The following is a 26981-nucleotide window of genomic DNA, read 5'->3' as shown; positions in this document are numbered from 1 at the left end:
TATTGTATCTTTTCTAAATACTCCACTGTCTGGAGGGCCAAATTACTATTTTCTGCTGCTGCTTTATTCTAATGTGCAGTGCTGACTTTGGCTGCAAGTGGGGTTTTGCATTCTAGAAATTGGATACAGTCTCCCTCTATTTCTGCAGCCTGCTGTTTTTTATTTGTTTATTTATTTTATTTAACTGCATCTGGAGAAACTAAGTAGATCCAGTGTAGTTCTTTTTTATTCAAAAAAGGTCAAATTCTTTGGTTCACAAATATTCAGAGGTTATATTATTTTAATTTTGACCTGCTGGAGACATAGAAGCATTACGGTTTGTATTAAAATAGCATTTACAACATTTTCAGAGTTTTAAGTTTTAATTACTTTAATATCCTTTCTGTTCATAAGCAAAAGTAAGTAAAACCCTTTTATAAGTTTGGTAGTTACTTGCTTTTAAAAAAATTAGTAAGGAAAATATTTAAGAGAAGTAAAGAAGATTACAGTTACATTAGGTGTAGATATTAGATGAAAAAAATGTCAAATTTGCAAAAGGACTTTCAAAATATTAACCAAATTGATTAATGAATATGTGTTTTGTTATAACTGGTCTAAAGCTCTTTCTTTTTCCAACTTTATTTTAAATATATTAGAATCCAGATTCTACACAGATCTTTTTGCTTACTTAATGTTTGTTTTATTTTATTTCCTCAGTAGCTAATTGTATGTGAGTGTGTGTCTGTCTTTTTTAATATGCAACAAATATTTCTTTGCATGGAAAACTTTAAACATGTAACAAATTAAGGAAAGCTGAATTAAGTCAATCTCTAACAGAAAGGCAGCATACACCAAAAACTAATTATAGACACATTCAGAGACTGTCTTCTCTACCTTCTTAATCTAGTTGGTTCAGCTGCAGCTGACATTTTTTTCTTTCCATTAATGTATAATTAATTAATATATTTATACAAAGGTATAAAGCCAGAACATACACACATATATACATACATATGAATTAACAGCAACTGATTAAAATTGATTATCTTTAAAATAAACCATTCCATTGATAAAGGTAATGATCTCAGGACTATATGTGTGCACTTGCATCATTCTTTGTCATATACATTACACAGACTTAAACATGTTCAGTAGATTAAACACATAGATTTCGTATCCATATTTTTAGAGCTGTTCTCTGAAAGTTGGAGCTGACTTCTTGCTTTTTGTGTTTTGTTTCAGTTGTTTTTTCTTCCTTTAAACAGTGTCTATTCCGAACACACACACATGCACACATACACATACACAAACATGGAGACCCCTTAAAGAAGCACACATCATTTTCTATATTAGTTCTGCCTATCTATAATTGTACATCATTCCAAATTACAAGATGAACTTACATAAGTATTGCAGAATTCTTTTTTATAGAAAATATCACAAAGGCATGGGTAATGGGGAACTTAATATTGCGGTTATTAATGCAATGTAACTTCAAATGTCCTATGAGAAGACATTAAAACAGGTACATTTCTCCATTAAGTTACCCAAAGTAGAATAAATGGAGTTGTGTTTGTTTTGCCTTTCATTCATTTTAGAAATCAGAAATTCAAAAGTTTGGTATTCTTACGTAACTTTTCATTAAACAACTCACATTACATTACATTCTTATTACATCTGTCTGCAACAGTTTGTATTATAAATAGAGTTCCTTTCAACAAAACAGTAGAGAAATCCTAAGAAAACACAGTACTGGCACAAAAGCAACTTCTAATAGAGTCCAAACAAAAAACTTATAATGTTATAATTTTAGATAGAACGGTTTTGACAGAATGAGGACAGGTTTGCTATGCTATGAGGAGATACGTATGATATGTGTTATGAATATAAACAGATTTTGCTATGAAATTATTTTAATGAAGTCTTCTTGGTCCATTCGGGCTGTAAATGGTCAGATATTAGGTAACTGTCTTGAGCCTGAGGCCTCATTTGGGGGAGAATATCAGTGAAAGAGCATCTGAAACTTTGAATATAACATTGTCTTATAGAATGGTCAAGTAGAATTAATATTAACTTTTTTTCATGTTTTGATGGGATTCCCTAAAGGCTTGTAAGACTGAAATCTTACAAAGCTGAAATGTAATTCAGTTTGGGGGACAGTTGCTGTGATGTTATTGCTATAATATCAATAAGTTTTTTTGGTTTAAAAAAGGGAATAGTTTAAAGAGAAAAAGCTAGATTCAATTTATATTTCATTAAAGATGGATTGAAGAGCTGGCTTAAGTCTTGCACTTAGGACTGTGGCAGCATCCGACAATCTTGTTAGGTGATGAAAGTTCAGACAATCAGCATGTATTTACAGTTGCCATGTCCCGGGGTCATGTGATGACCATTTGCGACCTTTCCAGCTGCCTTCTGACGTGAAGTCATTTGAGGGGTGGGGCGGGGAGGACAGCTGGATTTGCTTAACAGTCACATGATTCACTTAATAATCACATTGATTTGCTTAACAACATTACAAAAAAGGTTTTATAATCAGATGTCATGGTTCCAACAGACACGAATAAAGCAGAACTCCGAGGCTTGCAAATTCATCAAAGAACCTGTTTATTGGTTACAAAGTAAGATCGGCACGATCAAGAGTGAAACCAAGTCTGGAGACACACGTAACAATTTCCCAATACAAAGTTTAAAAATCCCACCTCTATAACTATGCAATCAACTATGTTCCCCAATGCATCTTCTTGGCGGGGTTTTTATGCAACACCCAGGCTGCAGTCTCTGGGGCAGTTGATGACCTTGGTTCCCATGGGACAAAAGGAGGTGATTCGCTCCCAGTGTTTTTTTGACTTTGGGAAATGGGTCCAAGTAGTTCTTTGAGTGTTTGAGGTTGCCAAACCCTGGTCTAGTTAAAAGATAGGGTTTCTTGCCTGAGCAGGGGGTTGGACTAGATGACCTCCAAGGTCCCTTCCAACTTCTTCTTCTTCTTCTTCTTCTTCTTCTTCTTCTTCTTCTTCTTCTTCTTCTTCTTCTTCTTCTTCTTCTTCTTCTTCTTATTATTATTATTATTATTATTATTATTATTATTATTATTATTATTATTATTATTATTTGTTTCTAGTCAGCAAATCTCAATATCTTTTTTCCAACCAACAAGTGGCCTACAAAATGGCACATCTTTTCAAGTTCAGTGGAAATGAGTTAAATCAGGCTGCCTTTTAAATACCATCTTCCCATAGCCTTGTAATATATTACATGTCTGCAAAGTTGTTTTGACTGTCTTCCTTGAAACTTCTATGACGCGTATATGCTTCTGGGCAAATGACACGGCTTTTAAAATTTGTTTTTTTTTCCCTCTCAAGTGTGAAAGAACCTTGGAGATGAGAATGTCGTATTGTTTCTGTCCATTAACCTGAAAATTCAGGGTTGTTTTTGGTTTTTTTTTGTCCTTTTAGAAAGAACACTGAGTCATTGTTGTAATCCAAAGCTTGGATCATCTTGGAAACTATCCCGTTTGTTCACTGATTGAAAATCGAAAGGCTTTTAAGAAAGGCACATGCATACACAGGCACACACACACACACACATCTCTCTGTCTCAAGAATTAACTCCAGAGCATTACCTGGCAACAATTTTTTGTTAGTCTTGGTTTCCTTGTAGCCTGAAATGCAGAGGGGAAATTCATCATATTATTATTTACTGTGCTGTTCTGTTGGCAAAGATACTCCTTAGAAGGAACACAACAGAGATGTAAGTCTGTAACTTAGAGCATCCCTATCAGAAACTTCTGTTATTCTTCACTAACAGCTCTCAGAGTCTTCCATTTTTTTTGAAATGGCACAACAGTTGTTGGAAGCAAACATGATATTATTCCTATTGGAGATCAGGCCCAGGTTTTATTTGCAGCTGATTTCTGAATGTGGGCATAAAAGTTCCTCCTTCTGACATGAATCAGTTGTTTTATCCCATGAAATTTGGAAGGCTGTACCATTAATTTCCTAGGCAGTTTTTCAGCAACGAGGATCTGATTATGTCATAAAACATCCATAAGGTTACATAAAGGAGCTGGGGAAAAAGCCAACACCCAGAATTAGGCAATAAGCATGGTTTTATTACAGCATATAGGTGTATATTCATTTTTTTCAAGTTTCAGCTTTCTTGCTAGTGCCATTTACAATCAGTCCATTAATGCGTTTGTTTTGAAAAGATTGCATCTGCTAACATCATTTCTGGCAAGTGATTGCACATCTGCAGGTTGTACTACTTTACATTTGTCAGTTACATGACACACCCAGGCTTTCTGTTCCATTCTCTTTTCTTTGCTTGCCAACTGTGTGGAGGTTATTTCTCTGCTCCTCTTTCACACACACCCTTGTACAAAAATAAAAAAAGAAAAGAGAAATGGGAATAAAAGCTTAGAAGGGGGTCAAGAATAGCATGCCTTGCCTTGTCCCTGTCATTATTTTCTAGCATAGTGCTACTGTTTCTAGTTACTATTTTATTTTAAAAAGTTATACTGTATTTACATTATATAAAGGAAATTGGTGTAAGCCATAAGGAAGGATTTCTGGAATCTTCTGGAATTCTTTATCTAGATTCTGGTTAATGCAAACTTTTGGTAACAAATCTTGGAAACAGATGAACAAATCAAACTGTTCAGACCATCCTTCTCCAACCTGATCTTTTCAAGTAGATTTATGTGAACCATGCTGACTTGGAATTTGGGTAACTGCAAATGGGACATATTTGGAAGGTGGTGGCTGCAGAAACTAATCTAAAAAGTAGTTTCCAAACTGGATCTGATTTGATAAATAGTGAGGTATAGATAGACAAGCTTTAAGGACTGGTAGATGATTAAAATATTGATTGCCCAGTCTTGTATTGTTCAGAGAAGTCCTTGCAAAGTGTTTATGTATGTATGCACTTTTATTACTTGAATAGAAAAACAAATAGAAAAAATACAAACAGAATACAGATTTAGAAAGCAAGAATGAAATGAAAATAAACAAACAAAGAAGAGCCAGTTTAGTCTAGTGGTGAAGGTAGCAGGCTAGAAACCAGGAGACTGAGCTCTAGTCCTGCCTTAGCCATGAAAGTCTGCTGGGTGACCTTGGGCGAAACACACAGTCTCAGTCCAACTCACCTCACAAGGTTGTTGTTGTGGGGAAAACAATAAGAAGGAGTATTGGGCATGGTCGCCACCTTGAGTTGTTGATAAAAATAATAAAGGCAGGATGTAAATAAGTAAAAATAAATAAAATAAAAAGGCATATAGATATATATTCACAGTATATTTGCATACATGGAAACCAGTGCTATGTAATTGTTAAGGAGCCAAACTGAGTTAGGAGAACCCAGATTCTAGTCTTTCCTTAGTCACAGAATCCAGCTTTGTGTATTTGGACCAGTCGTTCTGTCTGTTAACTGGGAAGTCAAAATAAACATCTGTCTACCAAACCTTACTGCAATGGTATGGTAGATGATGCTCCCTAATCTTCAATAAACAGCCTTCATCCTACACTGAATAAATTTGTTATGAGTTATTCTAGATGAGCATTTCAATGAATGGGATAGTCAAATTTCATTATAATCATCTATCGCTATCAATATCAAGAATGCTTCATTCATAAATTTCTAATAACATTAATTCTGCAGAATTCTGAAACGTTGGGGCCATTTATTTTCTTTCCAGTGCTGATAAATAAGGGTGCATAGAATCCACTTTCTTTGTCAGGTATCAGTTTCTAGATGATAATGGCCCAATTGATTTAGAGAGTTGTTAATAGAAACTGATCTATGCACTCTAAAGCACATCTCATATTCTGCAGAATATGCAAAGATCTTATAGCGGATATTTCTCAATTATTGATGTATTCATGAATAAAGTGTTCTCTAAAATCTAAAAGTTTGAAAATACCTTTTCCACTTTAGGTTATTTAACACATTTTCATAATTTATTTAAATCTTCCAGTTGTTTAGTAATTTTAAAAATATGTTACCAATGCGCTTTTAAAAATGCATCATGGTGTTCATTTGTAACACCAGAAATAGAAACAAAGATCAGATTTTTTTAGAGGAACTCTAAGCCAGTTACTATTTTCAAAGAGTTTTATAACAGAGGGATTGGCATTATATGTAATATGCACTTTGGTAGTCCCACAGTAATGGTTACATGTCAGGTTGATTGTCTATGACAGGGGTCAGCAACCTGAAACAGTGAAAGAGCCACTTGGAACCGGTTGCCTCACAAAAGGAAAAACTGGGAGCCGCAAAAAATGTGTGCACATGCGCGTACATGCGTGCATGTGCAGAACAGGGTTTGACTGAAGAGTGGGGCCAAGGCAAGATATGCACCTACCCTGCATATTTGAATTGATTGGTTGAACTTTTTTAGTCCCACTTTTTTTTGGACTGCACATGGCAGAGGACTGGGAGCCACAAGAGACGGCTGAAAGAGCCGCATGCGGCTCCGGAGCCGCAGGTTGCAGACCTGTGGTCTATGATCATCCTTTGAAGCAGCTTTTTACCTTCATGCTAGATAACAAAAAAGCATATTCTTAAACAACCATGATGCACTAGTCCTTTTGGAAAAGCAGCAAGATTCATGTATCATTACGATTGTCTATTCTCTTGTGCCTCTACTTTACGCCCTGACCTTCATCTTGCTTCTGCTTCTTATATTTATCATACCATTAAGTTATGCATTTGAAAGCTCAAAACCTCTTGACTAATTTATAGGTGGCATCGTAATCTGATCTTCTTCTGTACTTTATTTATTTTCTTGCTTTATGTGCCTCAAAGATTTTATGAGAAGATTTGAAAAGAAAGATTGCTATGCTTTTGAAGCAATTTTTTAAATTGGATTTTTGAAAAGGGCAGACTAATTGTTAAAATTTAATTATTTTTTCCTGTTTTAAATGTGAATATGTTTTGGGAGAACATAGAGAAGGTTTATAATTAAACACAAATCTTATTTTTTTTATTTTGAATGACTACTTAAATTCAATTGAATAGCTACTTGATTTGATATCAAAGAGAGCACTAGGAATGTTGCAACTATCTTGGAACAATTGAGTAGTTCACGGGTCGGCAACCCGCGGCTCTGGAGCTGCATGCGGCTCTTTCAGCCTTCTCCTGCGGCTCCCAGTCCTCCGCCATTTGCAGAGAGAGAAGCACAGGCACTTGCACTTCCCCCCCGGTGTAAAAAAGAGTGGCCTCACGCTGTTCTCCGATAAACTGACAAGCTTATTGGTTGGGGCTCCTGCATTTGCTGCATCTCCACAGGAAGCAGGAAACAGCAGAAAGCAGCAGTTCTCAAGGGCAGGAGAGCCAGCCCAATAAGAATGTGTGTCAGCTTGTTGGAGATCAGCATGAAGCCAGCTTGTCAGGTGAGCAGAAGATCGGAGAGAGGGAGAGGGGGGGGAGAGAGAGGGAGGGAGGGAGAGAGAGAGAGAGATGATGCACAGCAGCCTCTATTTCTTTTTAATTAAAATCTTCAATCAAGTTCCCCCCATGTGCGCACGTGTTTTGCGGCTCCCAGTGTTTTTTTTCCTTTGGGAAATGGGTCCAAGTAGCTCTTTGAGTGTTTGAGGTTGCCAACCCCTGGTCTAGTTAAAAGATAGACCACTCAAAGCTTATATTGTGAATCAAGACCATTTGAGGATAGCTGATCTGTGCTAATTGATGAAGACTAAGGGTACATCCAACTCAACTTGAAATATGTCTGACATTTTTTTCTGCTAAAAACAGCATTTAAATGCGAGAAGATTGTGGTCTAAGAGAAATAATTCAACGATTATTTGTAGGTCCACAGGTAGGGAGCCTGCCTCCCTTCTAGTAGGAGCAGAATCTGATCGGATTATGTCGATTATCAGGTTCGATTATGACTTAATTAACTGGTAATGGTTCTCTAAGGTTTTGGATGGAAATTTTCCCAGCCCCTCCCCCCTCAAAATGCCAGGGAATTAATTTTGGACTTTCTGCGTGCAAAACAGATGCTGTACTGCTGAGTATTGACAGGCAGAATAGCCAATAGGCAGATATTATGGGAGATGGAGTGTAACAATATCCAGATACTGACACATCCAAGATCTAGTGCCACATTCAGTATAGCTTGATTGGATTAAATTTAGAAATGCTTATAATTAGACTTAATAAATTTACTGAAACAAGATGTGTGTGTGGGTGAGTGTATGTGTGGGTAGGTGGTTGTGAGAGAGTCAATGGACTACTTGCTGCAGTTTTCTTGGCAAGATTTCATAAGTGGCTTGCCATTGCCTGCTTCCTAGGGCTGTAAAAGTGACCGGCCCAAGTTCACCCAATTGTGCCTAAAGTGAGAGTAGAACTCACAAATGATCTGGTTTCCAGACAGACTATTATACCACAGTGGTTATCTGAGGCATGTTAGACATGTCTAATTTAATTCTCATTGATATTGGTGCATTTGCTCTAAGCATCATGCTCTGGATCCATTATTTTATTTTTGAAAATGGAATATATCAGCAGTTCAAGGTACCCAGTCAACTTCCTGTGGTCTTGAAATCCTGGTGATTGTACAGAAAACTTCCAAGAAAACTCAGAGCAATAGGCAAATATTAATTAATTGTAAAAAAGAAATATTAAAAGATAACACATTTACATTTTTACTTTCCTGGTCGCTTATTTTCATTAGATAGGGAAAAAAATTGTCTTCATTTGTGACGGAAAGAAATGCTTTGTAATTGAAAAGGAAGTCCCTTGATTCTGTACTGAAATCTATTTAAAGAAACTGTTTAATATTACAATTTTATTATAATAAAATGTTGGGTAGTTTTAATGTTTCCCTCTTATTTTATTTTTATACAAACATTTAGAATGTTGCTGCCACCTAGAGGATTGAAATTTGATAATGTGTAAAGATCAATTAGTAGAGAGAGAGAGAGATGGAAAATAGGATTGTTAACCTCCTAGGAAAATATATTTATTTCTAGAAATTATATGCAAAATAAAAATAAAAATGCAGAAAAGTAAAATCAAACTGCAGAAATTATATAGAAAATTAAAATAAATAATTTATTATTATTAAACCAGCATATAAAATTAAAATCATCATGAGGCAAAGGTGATAGAAAACTGTCAGTTGCTTTTCATAGAGGACCCTTCTATAAGGACACATACATACAAACACAGAGAAAAATGTATGTATTATGTGTATGTATATAAATACATTTATGAATCAATTTCTATAACATTCAGAAAACTTCTTTCGTTGAGTTGCTTTAAAATGATAACAGGTGGCTTAATCTGTGAGTAAGTAAATATGGATCAGTAAAATTCAGTGACCTGATATATGTATCTTGGTTTATTTGCAGATTGTGCAGGCTGTGGAAGAGATATAAAAAATGGACAAGCCTTGCTTGCTTTGGACAAGCAGTGGCATCTTGGGTGTTTCAAGTGTAAGGCCTGTGCAAAGGTTCTAACTGGAGAATACATCAGCAAGTAAGTCCACATAGAAAATAAAATATTTGGCAGGGTTTTTAAACAACTGGCATTTAAATCCTTTACTATTATAAAGAGGACTCAAAATATATGTCCTTTATTCAGGTATGAATAATTACTTTGCCCTTCAGAACTTACTCCTGTAAGGGAAGCATCATATGAACCATGGAGAAATACCCCCACACCCGCATGTGTTATGTTATCCTCCATATGACATCACATCAGAACATGTAGTAAGATATTCTGTTCTTAGATTGCTGAGAACAAACTTGTCAAAGGCATGCATTTACTTACTATTGTTCCTTCTCTGTCATATTGTTATTACAACGTCCTTTGGGGCTAAATTAGGTCAAGAGATGGCTACTTAATGAGTTTACGAGCTGAAGAAAAAATTTAAACCTGGATTTTTTTGCCACAATTAAACACTTAATGTTTCCATTCTCTGATTGTGAAAAATGTGTTTATCTTGAATGGTAATAAGTGTAGGATGAAACATAGCTGATGAAAAATCTAAGAAGCTGCCTTTAATGCTATTATGCACCATTATTAATACCTTTCTTGTGTTCAACCCAAAATATGAAGACATCCAAGGGAATGGATGTAAAATAATGTGTATTCTATAGAGTATTAGTGAAGCTAATTTTTTGTGGGTTACATTCAGAGACGGTGCCCCTTACTGTGAAAAGGACTATCAAGTTCTCTTTGGGGTCAAATGTGAAGCATGCCACCAGTTCATCACTGGGAAAGTCCTAGAAGTAAGTAATATGCAACTTTATATGTAGCTGTTTGTTATATATGTATTTCACAAATGTATGTATATCTATAGATTTATGTGTATTTTTATGTTATATAGGAACAAAAGGCACATATTATTTAATGTAAATGGACTATGACCAGGCTTCATGTTTTGGGGGGAAAATCTACATTCTGTTTGACATCAGAAGCACTGAGCAGCAAGGCCTTTACACAGTGAAGAAATCTTTGGCATATCTTATGCTTACATATATGGCCTATAAGAATCTTGAGTAATTCCTCATAAGGTTTAGTAGGTTGAATTATGTGATACAAAAATATATAGTAAGATTTAAAGTTAACAAAAGCAACCACTACCTAATTACACTTAACTTTCAGTATAGAGCAGCAGAAGAAGGAGGGAATACTATTGTGTAGGGCAATCCAGCATCTATTCCTGTTCCTCCAAACTCTACCGTTAATTTACAAATGAGGCTTTACTACAGCAAAATGGAGATAGATACTTTGTGTCATGATGTTTGAATATTTTCAAATTTTGGCTACTTATTATTTTAAGTATTTGTCTAACTTTGTGCATTTTAAAAAACTTTCCTCGGTATATATTATTTAAGACTCCATAGTAAGTTTTGTTGTTCCGGTGGCTGCGCGGCGCCGGAGACAGCCTTCCCGGGCTGCCCGCGGCTCAGCTGAGTGATTTTCGCCCGAAACAGCGCCGATCAGCTGTTCGGGTGAATTTGAAGCCCCCTCCTCGGGAGAAGAGGAGGGGGTGAGGCCCCAGGTAGGGGTCGAGTTCTCCGGGGCCGCCTGAGCTTGCAGCTTGGGCGGCCGAAGGATCGAACTCCCCCGTAGCCTGGGTCGCTCCCAGCTGGCCAGCGCCTCTGCTCCTGATTTCATGGAGCAGAGCCAGGCGTCTGCGACCACCCCTGCCTGAAGGAAGGACTATGGAATAAAAAGAGCAGGCAGAGCGGTACAAGAGGAAAAGGTGAAGAGGATTATTTTATTTTACTCTCGAGCTTGATGGACTTTTTAAACTTAAAGTGAAAGTGCGTCACAATTGAAAGTAAAAGATGGCGGCTAAACCTCCCCCTAAAACTCTTCGGAGTGCTGGAACTTCTCCGGTGCAACAATCATCATTGCAGGCATTGCATCCTCCTGATGTATTGACATCGAAGGATTTACAAGATGCTCTTGAAAAACATACCCAGGTAATTTTGGAATCAATGGGTGATAAATTTGCACAGATGGAGGAGAAATTGAAGAAGTTGGAGGAGAGAATGGAGGAGAGGATGGAACAGAAGTTCAGAGTGATGAAGGTAGACATTTTGTCTTCAGTGTATAAAGTGGCTGAATGTGTGGAAGATTTGGATGAAAAAGTGGAAGATTTGACTCAAAAGAATGCCATATTAGAAGCAAAAGTATTGGAGAATGAAGATTTAAGAGACAAAATGGATAGAGAATTGAGTCTTGCTCAATATTTCCAGATGCAGTTTGCCATTAGAATCAGAGGTTTAAAGGAGAATATTAAGGAAGATCTAAAGCAGCTGGTTTCTGAGGCTCTCGAAGTGGTATTGAATCAGCCAGCATCTGAAATAAAAGGAGGTATGGATAAAGTGTTTCGTGTGAACTCATGGATTGCTAGACAGAGAAAGTTGCCTAGAGATGTGGTGGTTTATTTTGCAAAAAGGGAAATTAGAGATGAAGTTATACAAGCTGCCCATGATACTAAAGTCGTGATTGCTGATCAAGAAGTTCTGGTTCTAAAAGAAATTCCTCCAAAGATTTTAAGGAGAAGGAAGGATTTTACATTTCTTGTGCAAGAGCTCAAGCAACGAGATATAAGGTTCAGATGGGAGATCCCAGCTGGGTTGATGGTGATGCATGAAGGTAAAAGGTACCGTCTGGTTACTGTGATGCAAGCGCGTGATTTCTACAATAATGTTTTAAAAGCAACCCCATTAACACTTCTGGAAGCTGCAAAGGGATCTGGAGAAGGAGAACATCAAGAGGCTGAAGATGGACAGACAGAGGAGAATGGTGCTGGAGGAAATCAAGTTATAACACCTTTGGATGATCCCAGAGAACAGAGGGTGACACGTGCTGCTTTAAAACGATCAAAAAAGATAAAAGAACAAGATCAGCAGAAGTCTATGGAACTTTCACAACGTACTTACAGCCAAGTAGTGGGAGGTGGGAAAAGATTTGGGTGAGGAATGTAAAATTTACACAAGTTTGAAATCTAAGAGAGAATTTTTACAAAATGTTTTATAGATGGTATTTAGATTTTAAAAAGCTAAGTATGTATCTGAATTATTAGCCTAAATGTTGGAGGTGCGGTGATGAAGACGCAATATATTTTCATATATGGTGGACTTGTAAAAAGGTTAAGGCTTTTTGGATAAAAGTCTGGTGGAACATACTAAGTTGATGTTGAATTTAATTACGGCAGCAAGACTTTTGATAGGTTAGTACTGGAAAGAGGAACTGTCGACCATAGAAGAGTGGACTTTAAAGGTTTCCGACCTGGTTGAAATGGCGAAGATTTCGGCCTATTTGAAAGATTACTTGCAAGAACGCTATATTATGGAAGGGAGAAAATGGCTTGAGTTTATCCAGAATAAGTATAGGGTTAAGAAGTTTCATATTTGAATAAGTTTTCTTTCTTTGTTTCTTTTTCTATATTAGTTTTTTTTTATATATATATTTAATATTATTAAGGTTTGTTTTATCCTATATAAGCTAGAGAGTGATAGATGTTAGAGTTTATGGTTGTTAGTATATGGTTGTTTATGATTGTTTTTTTATATATATACCTTGTATTTAGCTCTGGGAAGTCGGGGGGGAGGGGGGAGAGGAAGGGGGGGAGGGAGAAGGGAGGGGGAGGGGGGATTTTTTAAGGGAAAAATTGTATGTTAAAACTTTTCAATAAAAAAAAAAGACTCCATAGTAAGTTTTGTTATAAACCTATAGTATTTCATTTCACTTATAGTAAGGCAGGGGTGTCAACTGCCGGCCCGCGGGCCGGACACATCACAACAAAACCGCGCCCACCCCATTGCCGGCAATGGGAAAAAAGCTCCAATATGTCGCACGACGTCACGTGACGTCGCGAGTTTGACATGTCTGTAGTAAGGAGTACTATAAAAGTAGGAAGTAAACACCAGAGGGCAGCACTAGATTTTGTAAGGAAGTAATTGTATGGATAAAGACTATAACTAACCCCCATTTTTTCATAATACTTTTAAATATAATACAAAAAACAAGAATTGCTTTACTTCAGAAAATGTACAATTTTCTTTTGAGAAGTAGAGGAAGGCAACTGAAATAATTTGCATTTTTAAATTGATTAACTCATTCACTTAATGTGAATGTCTATTTTAATAGGTTCTAAATGTTTATCAAAATGTTTTAAAATGCCAAAACAGTATAGAAGTCATAAAACATACATCAGTCAATAGAAATAAAGTAGTTTAAACTGCCCAGTTTTTTAACCTGAAGTTGAAAAGAAGTCAATTGTGTTTCCATTGGGAATGCATTCCCCAATCAAAGGGCCACCATTAAAAATAGTCTCTCCTTTTTTGGTATATTGAAAAGTACCACATCTGACAACTGGAAAGTTTGGAAGAGTCATTTCTTACTTTATTTGGATCCAAGTCTTGTATAAAGAATTGTAATTTTGTAAGAAATTGTAAAGATAAATATAAAGGGTGTGGATCAACTTTGGCCAAATGTTTGGATCTCAAGATGGAATTAGATGTTTTGGAACAAATCTTTTTTTCCTGGGAGTGGAGCTGAATGGCTTGAGTTCACTTCATTGTAATTCTGGGCCTCTAGGACGCTCACATTCTGATTTGTTTTTCTAGAACATTGTTTCATTACAAAAATGGTCAGGAAGCAGCTGCCATCAAAAAATAGTTTTTATTTATTGTGCAAAATGCCATGGTGGGGAGCAAAAAAAAGATAAGTATTAGGGTAATGAATCACAGAGGGAATTATGCTTAAAACAGAATACCCTCATTCAAGACAGTCAAACATTATAATGAGTGGAACAAAATTGAGAGATGCTTATTAAAATGTTCCATACATCACACACACACACACACACACATGCACAGACACACAGACACACACAGAGACACACACAAAGACAGACACATACAAACACACACACACACACACACACACACACACACACACACACACACAGAGAGACATAATGAATTTATTTTAAGGTATATAACATAGCAACAAGATTATTTCAAACATCATAATGAGTGGAACAAAATTGAGAGATGCTTATTAAAATGTTCCATACATCACACACACACACACATACACACACACACACACACACACACACACACACAGAGAGAGACATAATGAATTTATTTTAAGGTATATAACATAGCAACAAGTTTATTTCCGACTCATCTTCTGACAATCTGGGGAGGAGAAATTTTCTTTATAAACACTCATTTCTTTGCCAAAAAAGAACCTTGATCTGTCAGTCTAACTCTGTGCAAAAAGTAGATAATCTTGTGGAAGATAAGACCTGCTAGGTCAGATTTCTGTTTTGGGTGTGTGAGAGAACAAGTAGTTATAGATATGCCAGTCTTAGTTGTGTCCATTATCATTTTCAAGAATCCAATCCTAGGCCATTGCCCATTACAGATAGCATGGGTACCCATGAAGGAGCAAGGATACAAATGCCAATATTGCAGGTAGTCCTCAACGTACGACCACAATTTAGTCCAAAATTTATGTTGCTAAATGAGACATTTGTTAAGTGAATTTTGCCTTGTTTTATGACTTTTCTCAGCACATTTGTTAAGTGAATTACTGCAGTTCTTAAATTAGTAACATGGTTGTTAAGTGAATCTGGTTTCTCCATTGACTTTGCTTTTCAGAAGATCACAAAAGGAGATCAGATGACTCTGGGACACTGCAGTTGTCATAAATGTGAGTCAGTTGTCAACCATCCGAATGTAAATCACGTGACCATGGGGATGCCACAATGGTCATAAATGTGAAATACGGTCATAAATCACTTTTTAGTGCTGTTATAACTTCAAACGGTCACTAAGTGAACTGTTGTAAATTGAGGACTACCTGTATGCACAAAACTGTCATTGGAGCTGCTTTAGTCACTGTAAATGGTGAAATCTGTATCTGATTCTTTTAGTAGCTTTGAACTTGTTTTTTTAAGACCACATGGGGAGTTATATCACTTGTTTTCAGTTCAGGAAAGATACTTGACAGATGTTACATACTACATTTATATCTGTCTATCTTTTCCACTAAAATTTGACTAATTAGAATTATATCAGTATTTTTCCCTTAAGGAATGAAATCTCACTGAAAAAGGATTAAGCTGCCAAATCTGAAATTACAATTAACTCAACCTAGTTGCTTAGCCCACTTAGATTGCAGATTTAGTAATGAAGTTGAGCTAACTATTTGCCAGGGAAAGTTGGCATTAAACACTTAACAAAAATAAATACATCATAAAAGTTTTCAAAGACCCGTTGTAATAACCCAAATTATATCTACACAATAAACATAGTATGCACAGTATATATAGAGAAATATGTTAATTAGGTATTTGCTGTTAAATGTTCTGCTCACATAATGTTGCAGTATAGCTTAATAGGAATCTTATCGAGATAATTGAATTAAAGCAGGGGTGTCAAACTCGCAACGTCACGTGACATGTCGCAATATATCACGACTTTTTTGCCATTGCCGGCAATGGGGTGGGCATGGTTTCGCTATGTTGCATCCAGCCTGTGAGCTGGCAGTTTGACACCCCTGAATTAAATGCATTTTTAAAAAATCAGTTATAAATATAAGGACTTTTGAACGTGAACAGAAGAGATTTAGATTTATGTTATAATACATATCAACTCATTAACATAGAAAATACAGTTTATCTGCTTTGAGAAGAATTGATCCTTTGCTTTGATAGTAGAAGGAAACCAAGTCCCCAAGGTCCTAGCTTCAGCAGGAACATTCAGAAGCAATGTTCTGAACAGTTCTACTAAAATTACTACATGCTACGTAGGTAAATGTAGACAAATGGTACTGCCTCACCTTAAGCAATAGTCATCCCCTTTTCCTTTTTCCGTAATGGATTGGTCCGTTTATTGCTAGCTTCAACCAAAAAGCTAGAAAAATCTTTCTGTTTCTGCACTGTGAGTAATCGGGACCAGACTACAGGGTTGTTATTTTGAAAGAAGAGAGGGCTGTACTTTGGATTAGGAACAATATTGCCAGAGTTTTCCTTGTGGTAAAATGATCTGGAATTTATTTCATGTCAGCAAGATGACTCTCACAGTTATTTGAGGGAGTCAGAGGGAAATGGAAGATGCAACTCATTGAATGGTGAAGTTTTTAAAAAATATATCGAAGTCTTAGCAGAAGGTAAATTAATCTTCTTGAGAGAATTGTTGAATATGCAGCATTACAATTATTTAAATAAAGCATGCAACTTTAACAGAAGAGGTAAATGAGGAAAGGAAAATTAGGGTAACTAATCCAACTGTTGTTACCATGTAGCAAACAAATAACCAGAACAAAATACATTTATGTGAATTTGGTGTGACTTCTTGTCTTGAGAAGTATAGATATTAAACTGTGCCAATGCAAGGAATAAATTGTCTGTGTGTGTGTGTTAAAAAATTTTAAATTTCTTATAACCAGTGCTATTTCTATTTATTTTAAAAAATATGAGGGACAAATGTTTCTCTATTTAGTTTATATAGAAGCAATCATGAATACATTTATAGAGAAATCCAGAGAATTAATACATCAGCGTGGGAGAAATATTCGAGCCCATGTACTTTTCTTTAAGGAAGCATATAGAAAGTGAGAGGGTAATTATAATTCATACATACTTTGGTGAAAGAGATTTTTTTAACCTAAAACTGATTAATGTGTACATGCACACACATACACAATCATTACTCAGGTGGAATATTGAAATAGATACCAGCCTAGTTTTAATTATTAGGGTCTGAAAATGAAATTATATGTCCAGATTTATGACTTAAGTTTACACTCTTTTAAAATATGTGAGTTTGTTGTTTTTCATTCTATTTTAATTGATTATGCACTATTATTTTTAAAGAGAAGTAGGATATAAATGTTTTAATATAAATAGTTATTTGTACAAGGCATCTGATGGTATCTATATTTAAATACTGATTACAGTTTTCGCTTTTGATAAAAATGTGTGATTTTAACCTATGGCAACCAGCAGCTTATCTACAGCTTATCAGTTGCAGAAAGTTTTCAAGCTCATGCTTGATCCTATTTCAGATACATGATTTTGAAAAAGTATCAGCAGTTTGTGGCCTGATTTCTGTCAACATCAACCAACATATTTACAAACTGCTAATGGGCACTAGCAGAGGACATTGAAGCAGAATCTTGCATATATCTTATGAAACTGAAATATGATTTTTGTAAAAGCTTGTGACCATTCGTGGCATTTAAGAAGAAAGAAAAGATTAAGCTTTTCTGTGTGAGCTCTCTGCTGAGATTTATTTATTTATTAGAGTAAGTAACTCAAGACCATGAAGTACATAATATTCCTTTCTCGTTCTATTTTCTCCACAACAACCCTGTGAGATGGATTGGGCTAAAATAGGGGTATCAAACTGCCGGCCTGCAGGTCAGATGCATCATGCCAAAACCGCGCCCACCCCATCTCCGGCAATGGGGAAAAAGTTGCGATACGTTGCAACATGTCACGTGATGTGGTGAGTTTGACACCCCTGGGCTAGAGAGACAATGCTGGCCCAAAGTCAGACACCTGGCTTCTGTGCCAAAGGTGAAACTAGAACACAAAGTCTCCTGGTTTTTAGCCTGATGCCTTCACCATTACACCAGACTCTGATGCTCTGATGTTAGACTGCCTGCCAAAAAATACTGGCCAGATTTCCTGATGAACAATAAATGTACCTGTAGAATCCCAGGATCCAAATACCTTTTATTCCTATTCCAATTTCTTTCTTTCTTTCTTTCTTTCTTTCTTTCTTTCTTTCTTTCTTTCTTTCTTTCTTTCTTTCTTTCTTTCTTTCTTTCTTTCTTTCTTTCTTCCTTCCTTCCTTCCTTCCTTCCTTCCTTCCTTCCTCCTCTCCTCTCCTTCCTTCCTTCCTTCCTCCTCTCCTCTCCTCTCCTCTCCTCTCCTCTCCTCTCCTCTGCTCTCCTCTCCTCTCCTCTCCACTCCACTCCACTCCACTCCACTCCACTCCTCTCATCTCCTCCCTCTTATTTCAAAATGGGCTAATAGATAATTGTTCATTATACATGTGTAAGTATTTATTTTATCCATAATCTAATATAGTTAAACAGGTTAAGGGGTTTCTAGTATGGATGTGTGGCATTTGGATTCAATCTCTGGAAAGTATGAGAGTCCAGAAGAAGGTTGTAGCTGCTTTAAAATGTTACAGACAGATACTTCCTTTGTACATACCAAAGTACTTTTCGGAGACTGAATCTAAAGTGAGAGGTCCTTGGGGCTCTCTGAGCTTGGTTGTTTTCTTGCAAACGTTTCATTAGCCAAACTAGGTAACATCATCAGTGCTAGTCTTGATCACTAGCACTAATTATGTTACCTAGCTTGGGTAATGAAATGTCTGCAAAAGAGAGCACCAAGGAGAGCTCATTTGAATCCTGAGCTACAAATATTCTCCTTTATTGAGTACAAAGTACTGCACAGCTTTAAAGTGCACCCTTAATCTGCAACTTGTTTAGAAAATGTCAGTAGTCCTTACTTGTTAACCACTCATTCAGTGAATATTTGAAGTTACAACTATGCTGAAAAACAATTTTATGTCCAATTTATCACCATTTATGACCTTTGCAGCATTCCACAGTTACATGATCATCATTACTATCAATATGCTTGTCTTTTGGTTTTCTTCTTTCCCCTCCCCCACCTTTTGCAGAGTAGAGAGATTGAGAGAAAGGCATTGCAAGAGAATAAACTGATTGTTCTTGCATGCATCAAAAGCAATCTAATCATACCAGCCAGCCAGGGCTGGGAGGTATCTGTGTGCTATCAAAGCAGCTTACAGTATTTTCTTGAATCTCTTCCTCTTCAATTTCTCTGTTCTGTGGAGGAAGAGGGTGGAATATACAAGCAATTTCTGTCAGCAACCTCCCCTTTATCTGAAACTTTTCTGCTGCTAATACGATTGCATAGCTTTTGATGTGAGGAAGAGCAAACATCTTACTCTCTTGATATCCCTTCCTCTTCAATCTTCCTGCTTTGCGAGGGCAGGTAATGGCCAGGCAAAGGAGAGATTCCCTACAGAAATTGCCTTGCTTTACCACACCTTACAAAGTGGAGAGATTGGAAAGTAGAGGTTTCAAGAGAGTTAGCTGTTTGTATGGCATGCCTATGGCTCCCAGCCCTAGACTACAGGCATAGTTGCATTGCTTTGTGTGTACAAAACAACAAAGCAGGCACTCCAGCATTCCAAAGGAGACAAGTGGTTAGGAGGCAAACAAAAGCCAAATTGTGAAACCGACTTTCTGCCTGGAAAGTAGAGTTCCGGTCATGTGATTTCCCATTTAGTGACTTGCTTAGTTTAGCACCAGGGTTGCCAGTCCCAATTAGGCTCATTAAACCAGGACTACCTGCATATTGGGTAGAACAAATTAGCATTGTGACATGGTCAAAGGTGAAGCATATTGTATTCAGCTCCTTTAAAACTACTGTTAGTCTTTTATGTGATAAATTTGTAACTGATAGATTTTATAGTTTTATAGTTTATGTATTTACTGTTAAATGCTTCACTGATTACCTAAAAGAAAAGAAAAGAGAGCCAATAGTGTAATACCAGAAAAGGATATGAAGTCTTTAGAAAAGGTATGTGGGTTCACGTATAATGCTAACTAGAATAGCCAAGTTTGTGTATCATTATTACATTATAGATGAATGTAATAAGGGAATCCCCTTCATGGATTACTGCCTTGTCGTGGCGAAGGGGCTTGCGTAATTCAATGAAGCTATGAGCTATGCCGTGCAGGGCCACCCAAGACGGACAGGTCATAGCAGAGAGTTCTGACAAAACGTGATCCACTGGAGAAGGAAATGGCAACCCACTCCAGTATCTTTGCCATGAAAACCCTATGGACAGTACCAAAAGGCAAAACGATATGACGCTGGAAGATGAGCCCCTCAGGTCGGAAGGCGTCCAATATGCTACTGGGGAAGAGCAGAGGGCTAGTACTAGTAGCGCCAGAAAGAATGAAGCGACTGGGCCAAAGCCGAAAGGACGCTCAGCTGTGGATGTGTCTGGTGGTGAAAGGAAAGTCCAATGCTGTAAAGATTTTTTCTCCATAGGAACCTGGAATGTAAGATCCATGAATGAAGGAAAGCTGGACGTGGTCAAACAAGAGATGACAAGACTGAACATTGACATCTTAGGTATCAGCGAACTAAAATGGACAGGAATGGGTGAATTTAATTCAGATGACCATCAGGTATACTACTGTGGGCAAGAATCCTTCAGAAGAAATGGAGTAGCCTTCATAGTCAATAAAAGAGTAGGAAAAGCAATACTGGGATACAATCCTCAAAATGACAGAATGATCTCAGTTCGAATCCAAGGCAAACCATTCAATATCACAGTAGTCCAAGTCTATGCCCCAACCACCAGTGCTGAAGAGGATGAAATTGACCAGTTCTATGAAGCACTACAGCACCTTATAGAACTAACACCAAAAAATGATGTTCTTATCATCATGGGGGATTGGAATGCTAAAGTAGGAAGCCAAAAGATAACTGGAATAACAGGCAAGTTTGGCCTTGGAGTGCAAAATGAAGCAGGGCACAGGCTGATAGAATTCTGTCAAGAGAATGCGATGGTCATAGCAAACACTCTTTTCCAACAACCCAAGAGACGGCTCTACACATGGACATCACCAGATGGTCAACACAGAAATCAGATTGACTATATGCTCTGCAGCCAAAGATGGAGAAGCTCTATACAGTCAGTAAAAACAAGACCAGGAGCTGACTGTGGCTCAGACCATGAGCTTCTCCTTGCAAAGTTTAGGCTTAAACTGAAGAAAGTAGGGAAAAGCACTAGGCCACTCAGGTATGAATTAAATCATATCCCTGTTGAATATACAGTAGAGGTGACAAATAGATTTAAGGAACTAGATCTGATAGACAGAGTGCCTGAAGAACTATGGACAGAGGTTCGCGACATTGTTCAAGAGGTAGCAACCAAAACCATCCCAAAGAAAAAGAAATGCAAGAAAGCAAAATGGCTGTCTGAGGAAGCTTTGCAAATAGCTGAGGAAAGGAGGGAAGCGAAAGGCAAGGGAGAAAAAGAAAGATACGCCCAATTGAATGCAGAATTCCAGAGAATAGCTAGAAGAGATAAGAATGCCTTCTTAAATGAACAGTGCAAAGAAATAGAAGAAAACAATAGAATAGGGAGGACCAGAGATCTTCTCAAGAAAATTGGAGAAATGAAGGGAACGTTTAATGCAAAAATGGGCATGATAAAGGACCAAAATGGCAGGGACCTAACAGAGGCAGAAGAGATTAAGAAGAGGTGGCAAAATTACACAGAAGAACTATACAAGAATGAGCTTAACGTCCCTGATAATCACAATGAGGTGGTCACTGACCTCGAGCCAGACATCCTAGAATGTGAAGTGAAGTGGGCCTTAGAAAAACTGAGCAACAACAAAGCTAGTGGAAGTGACAGTATTCCAGCTGAGCTATTCAAAATCTTAAAAGACAATGCAGTAAAAGTGCTACACTCAATTTGCCAGCAAATTTGGAAAACTCAACAGTGGCCACAGGATTGGAAAAGATCAGTTTACATTCCAATTCCAAAGAAAGGCAGTGCCAAAGAATGTTCAAACTATCGCACCATTGCACTAATTTCTCATGCTAGTAAAGTCATGCTTAAAATCCTACAAGCTAGACTTCAGCAGTATGTGGATCGAGAACTACCAGAAGTACAGGCAGGATTTCGAAGAGGCAGAGGAACTAGAGATCAAATTGCCAACATACGCTGGATCATGGAGAAAGCTAGGGAGTTCCAGAAAAACATCTACTTCTGCTTCATTGACTATGCTAAAGCCTTTGATTGTGTGGATCACAACAAACTGTGGCAAGTTCTTAAAGAGATGGGAGTACCAGACCATCTTATTTGTCTCTTGAGAAACCTATATGCGGGTCAAGAAGCAACAGTGAGAACTGGACACGGAACCACTGATTGGTTCAAAATTGGGAAAGGAGTCCGGCAAGGCTGTATACTGTCGCCCTGCCTATTTAACTTATATGCAGAGCACATCATGAGAAAGGCAGGGCTAGATGAATCAAAAGTTGGAATTAAGATTGCCGGAAGAAATATCAACAACCTAAGACACGCAGATGATACCACTCTAATGGCAGAAAGTGAAGAAGAACTAAAGAGCCTCTTGTTGCAGGTGAAGAAGGAGAGTGCAAAACTTGGGTTGAAACTTAACATTAAGAAAACCAAGATCATGGCATCTGGCCCTCTCAATTCCTGGCAAATAGATGGGGAAGAAATGGAGGTAGTGACAGATTTTATTTTCCTGGGCTCCAAGATCACTGCAGACGGGGACTGTAGCCAAGAAATTAAAAGACGCTTGCTCCTGGGGAGGAAAGCCATGGCAAATCTAGACAGCACACTAAAAAGCAGAGACATCACCCTGTCAACAAAAGTGCGTATAGTCAAGGCTATGGTCTTCCCAGTTGCAATGTATGGCAGTGAAAGTTGGACCATAAGAAAGGCTGAGCGCCAAAGAATTGAGGCCTTTGAACTGTGGTGCTGGAGAAGACTCCTGCGAGTCCCTTGGACTGCAAGGCGATCAAACCGGTCAGTCCTAGAGGAGATCAATTCTGACTGCTCTTTAGAAGGCCAGATTCTGAAGCTAAAACTCAAGTACTTTGGCCACCTAATGAGAAGGAAGGACTCACTGGAGAAGAGCCTAATGCTGGGAAAGATCGAGGGCAATAGAAGAAGGGGACGACAGAGAATGAGGTGGCTGGATGGAGTCACTGAAGCAGTAGGCGCGAGCTTAAATGGACTCCAGAAGATGGTAGAGGACAGGAAGGCCTGGAGGAATGCTGTCCATAGGGTCGCGATGGGTCGGACACGACTTCGCAGCTAACAACAACAACAATAAGGGAATATGGTGTAATGAATTTTGCACTGACCTGGAAAGTATCAGACTGCTTTTGCTGCCAACCCAGTTTGTCATGTAAATCTTTAAGAAGCCTCTTTAAGAAAAGAATTTACAAGCAGTTAATTGCTTTTTCAAAGAAAAGAGAAATTGATGTTAATACTGTCATTTTTAAAAGGATGGGAGAAATGAAATCAGGAAGAATCTTGTTTTCAAAATCTGGAATCACTTGCTAAAGAATTCTACAAATATGTTAAAGGGTTTTTTTTCCTCTTGATCTTGCCTATCACCTCTATTCTTTTCTTACTACTCTGAAAGAATCATACTATTTTCAACTTTCCTCTTAGTTTTAATAAATGTGTAAAGGATTCTACTGTCTCACAGTCTTTATAGTGCTGCATATCCATCTGCAGGAGACAAGGTGGGAGACTAAATGACAAAACCTGGCAAGCAAATCATTAAGCAAGCCACAAGACATGTGTAATCTCACAATGCAAATACAAAAGTGCATTGTATTCATGTATTCATCCTTTCCACATCTTTGAAGTTTTGACTAGCTGCTTATGCGGTGCAGAGAATTCTGGGAGAATACATGAAAACAGGTCTGTAATTGTCCCAGCTACCCATTCATTAAGAAGATCAATGGGGGGAGGGTCTGTTGCTTGAGGGCCCTTTAATTTACTTGCATAAGTTCAGTCACACATTTTTTTCTGACTGGTGTTATCACTGTATTTATTTACAAACACTTTTAAACACTATGCTACACTAAATATAACTCTCTTTGGAAAAATAAATACATTGGTTTACTTTTTATTTAGTTAAATAATTCCATAATAAATTAGTCCTCTGGGCTTCCTTCAAAGAGGGACTGGCTTACAGTGATAGTGCTATTTTGAAGCATACATAGCAATGACATTTCCACATGCAAGAAGCACATACTAGATATGAATTCTTTGCTGTTCAAGTAGAGAAAAAGGTGTGTAGGATGGCATCCAACAAGAATTTATAAGGAAGCTCAGTGTTGGGATATTGAAGGGTAGCAAGTGAGAAACCAGTTTTTCAAAAGGGAAAAGTTTATACACCTGGGGAAAATTATACACTGCTCAGTTTGGTGACTTTTTGGGGAAAGCACAAATGACCAAACTCATAGAATAACAAACAAAGAGAAATGGCCACAGATTTTGCAATAATAAATCCTTCCTCACCACCGTTCAAATATGGGGAAGGAGATGACCATGTCAATATGGTATACTAGGATTTTCAAATGTCATCTTTTGGGATGAAATATTTTGATATTATATTTGGTGTGTGTCCCACTCATTTTATATCTGGCAAATTCATCAAAAGCTTATCTTATGAACTCTGTAGTTGCATAATGATTAGTACTTCCTTATCCATGTAGCATTTCATCATGCATTCCTCTTATTAAATTTTAATCCCAAGTATTTATTTTTCTTTATGAATCTTGTCTATGAAAACATCTATACCAGTTAGAAATAATAAAGGATACAGTGAGCCTTTTCTCATTGAACAACTCATGCCAAGTATTCTACTTGTTTTAATTTTTGCTATTTGCCATTGATATAACCTCTCAATCCAAGTTTTAAATTTCTCTCCTGGGTTCATTTTCTTTAAAACTGCTAATAAGAAAGGTTATCCCAAGTTATCAAAGTCTCGTTCAGTATCTGAAAATGCCACTGCTATCTTTTTTTAGTAACTTTTGATATATTCTAATGCATTTATCTAAAAAAAATCTACTGCCATCCTTAATTTTCTTCTTGAAATATAATCTGTTTAATCTGTTTGCGTTATTTCAGAAATATTGTATTTCTCCATTTAAAGAAATTGTTATTATTATTATTTTTGGAACCATATTATTGGGCTATGATTTGCAACTGTGATTCAGAGAATATCTTCTTCCTTAATGGGTGATATGAACGCCTTGGATACTCAATACATGTCAATTCTGGGATGTTTAATGCTTTCCCTAATAAAATATCTAGTCCTTTCTTTTTGAATTTTGTAGTCTCTAGGCACATATCGTGGGATGCAGTGGCTCAGTGGGTTAGGACGCTGAGCTTGTCGATCAGATGGTCGGCAGTTTGGCGGGTCGAATCCCGAGTGCCGCGTAACAGAGTGAGCGCCTGTTACTCGTCCCAGCTTCTGCCAACCTAGCAGTTCGAAAGCATGTAAAAATGCAAGTAGAAAAATAGAGACCACTATGGTGGGAAGGTAACAGCGTTCCGTGTGCCTTTGGTGTCTAGTCATGCTGGCCATGTGACCACGGAGACGTCCTCGGACAAGCACTGGCTCTTCGGCTTTTAAACGGAGATGAGCACCGGCCCCTAGAGTTAGAAACAAGTAGCACGCATGTGCGGGGGAACCTTTACCCTTTACATTTAGGCACATATCAAAGCCATATATTGAAAGACTTTTACGGAGAGCTTTCCCATTTTTTCTCGATGAAATGAGAAATGCTAGAACTACTTCTTGGATATGCATACAAAAGAAATATATATGGACTCACCAGGAGAATTTGCCTTGGTTCTGTAAATTGTACCATGCTACGTTTTGTAGATCCAGTTGTTCAGGCTACCTAAATCATTAAAAGGAATCTAACGATACTTCATTTTTTTTCATAAACTGAAAGTGCAGATACTTTGTGAAAATTCCCAGAGACTTGCAGTATTTACTGGTCGATTGGCTGTACATTTGAATAGGAAATACATTTCTTTAGCATTATTTTTGATTGCTTATCAAACTTGCTGGAGTGGGGTTAATTAAAAGATTGGAACAGTACAAATAAAGCAAATGGGACTGGTAGAAAAAGATACAATATATCCTAATTCTTAGTAGGATTACTGCTAGCCAAACCTTTTGTCAAGTCAAGTCAAGCCCTTACTTGGTTTTGAAATGAAGCAAATCTCAACAGCACCCCATTCCGGGGAGAGAACATTTTAAGATCAAAACATGACCTCCAATTTTAAAAAAGCATTCTGTATTTTGGTTCTTCTTGTTTTCAGGAAGTGAAGTCTTTGGGATGTTTTGTCTTCCAGCCCTTACTGCTTGTATTGTAAGAATTTTCTCATTTTGTTTCACAAAAATGAGCACACATTGGAAAAATGATAAAACTCACTTAAGGTATTAGTGAGAGGGAAGCAAAAGCAAGTGCTATCTCCAAATACATTTAAACAGTGCTACCAAGCTAAGTAGTAGTATACAATGATATGGCATTATAAAATATGGCATCCCAAAATCAAGACTTGTAACATGTTAAAAAGACAGAAGAAAAGAAAGAAGTTATCTATATAGCTTTTGGAAGTAGCTGAAATAATGTCTCTGTTAGATAACATTCCATGGTCATAAGCTCCTAAACAGCATAAAGCTAAGCTGTTTCTACTAGGTATATACTCCTCTCTAGAGCGTATTAAAACAAGAGCAAGGTATAAAGCAGGGGTCTTCAAACTTGGCCCTTTTATGACTTGTGGACTTCAACTCCCAGAATTCCTCAGCAAGTGTGCCTGGTTGAGGAATTCTGGGAGTTGAAGTCCACAAGTCATAAAAGGGACAAGTTTGAAGACCCCTGGTATAAA

The 26981-nt window shown here is 37.3% G+C and overlaps 1 protein-coding gene across 4 annotated transcripts in view; it reads left to right on the top strand.

The window, feature by feature from the left end:
- The window catches only part of ABLIM1 (actin binding LIM protein 1), a 215909-nt gene that overhangs the window by 126081 nt on the left and 62847 nt on the right, over nucleotides 1–26981 (top strand). For all 4 annotated transcript variants that reach the window (XM_081328191.1, XM_081328193.1, XM_081328192.1 and 1 more), the window contains 2 exons: nucleotides 9330–9456; nucleotides 10118–10211. In XM_081328191.1, the coding sequence (XP_081184317.1) occupies nucleotides 9330–9456; nucleotides 10118–10211 (221 nt within the window). The remainder of the gene's footprint in view (nucleotides 1–9329; nucleotides 9457–10117; nucleotides 10212–26981) is intronic.

Source organism: Vipera berus (genome assembly GCF_964194415.1).
Source record: "Vipera berus genome assembly, chromosome: 5".
Classification (NCBI taxonomy): domain Eukaryota; kingdom Metazoa; phylum Chordata; class Lepidosauria; order Squamata; family Viperidae; genus Vipera; species Vipera berus.
The sequence above is the reverse complement of the archived record's forward strand: the minus strand, read 5'-3'. Positions and strand labels throughout refer to the sequence as shown.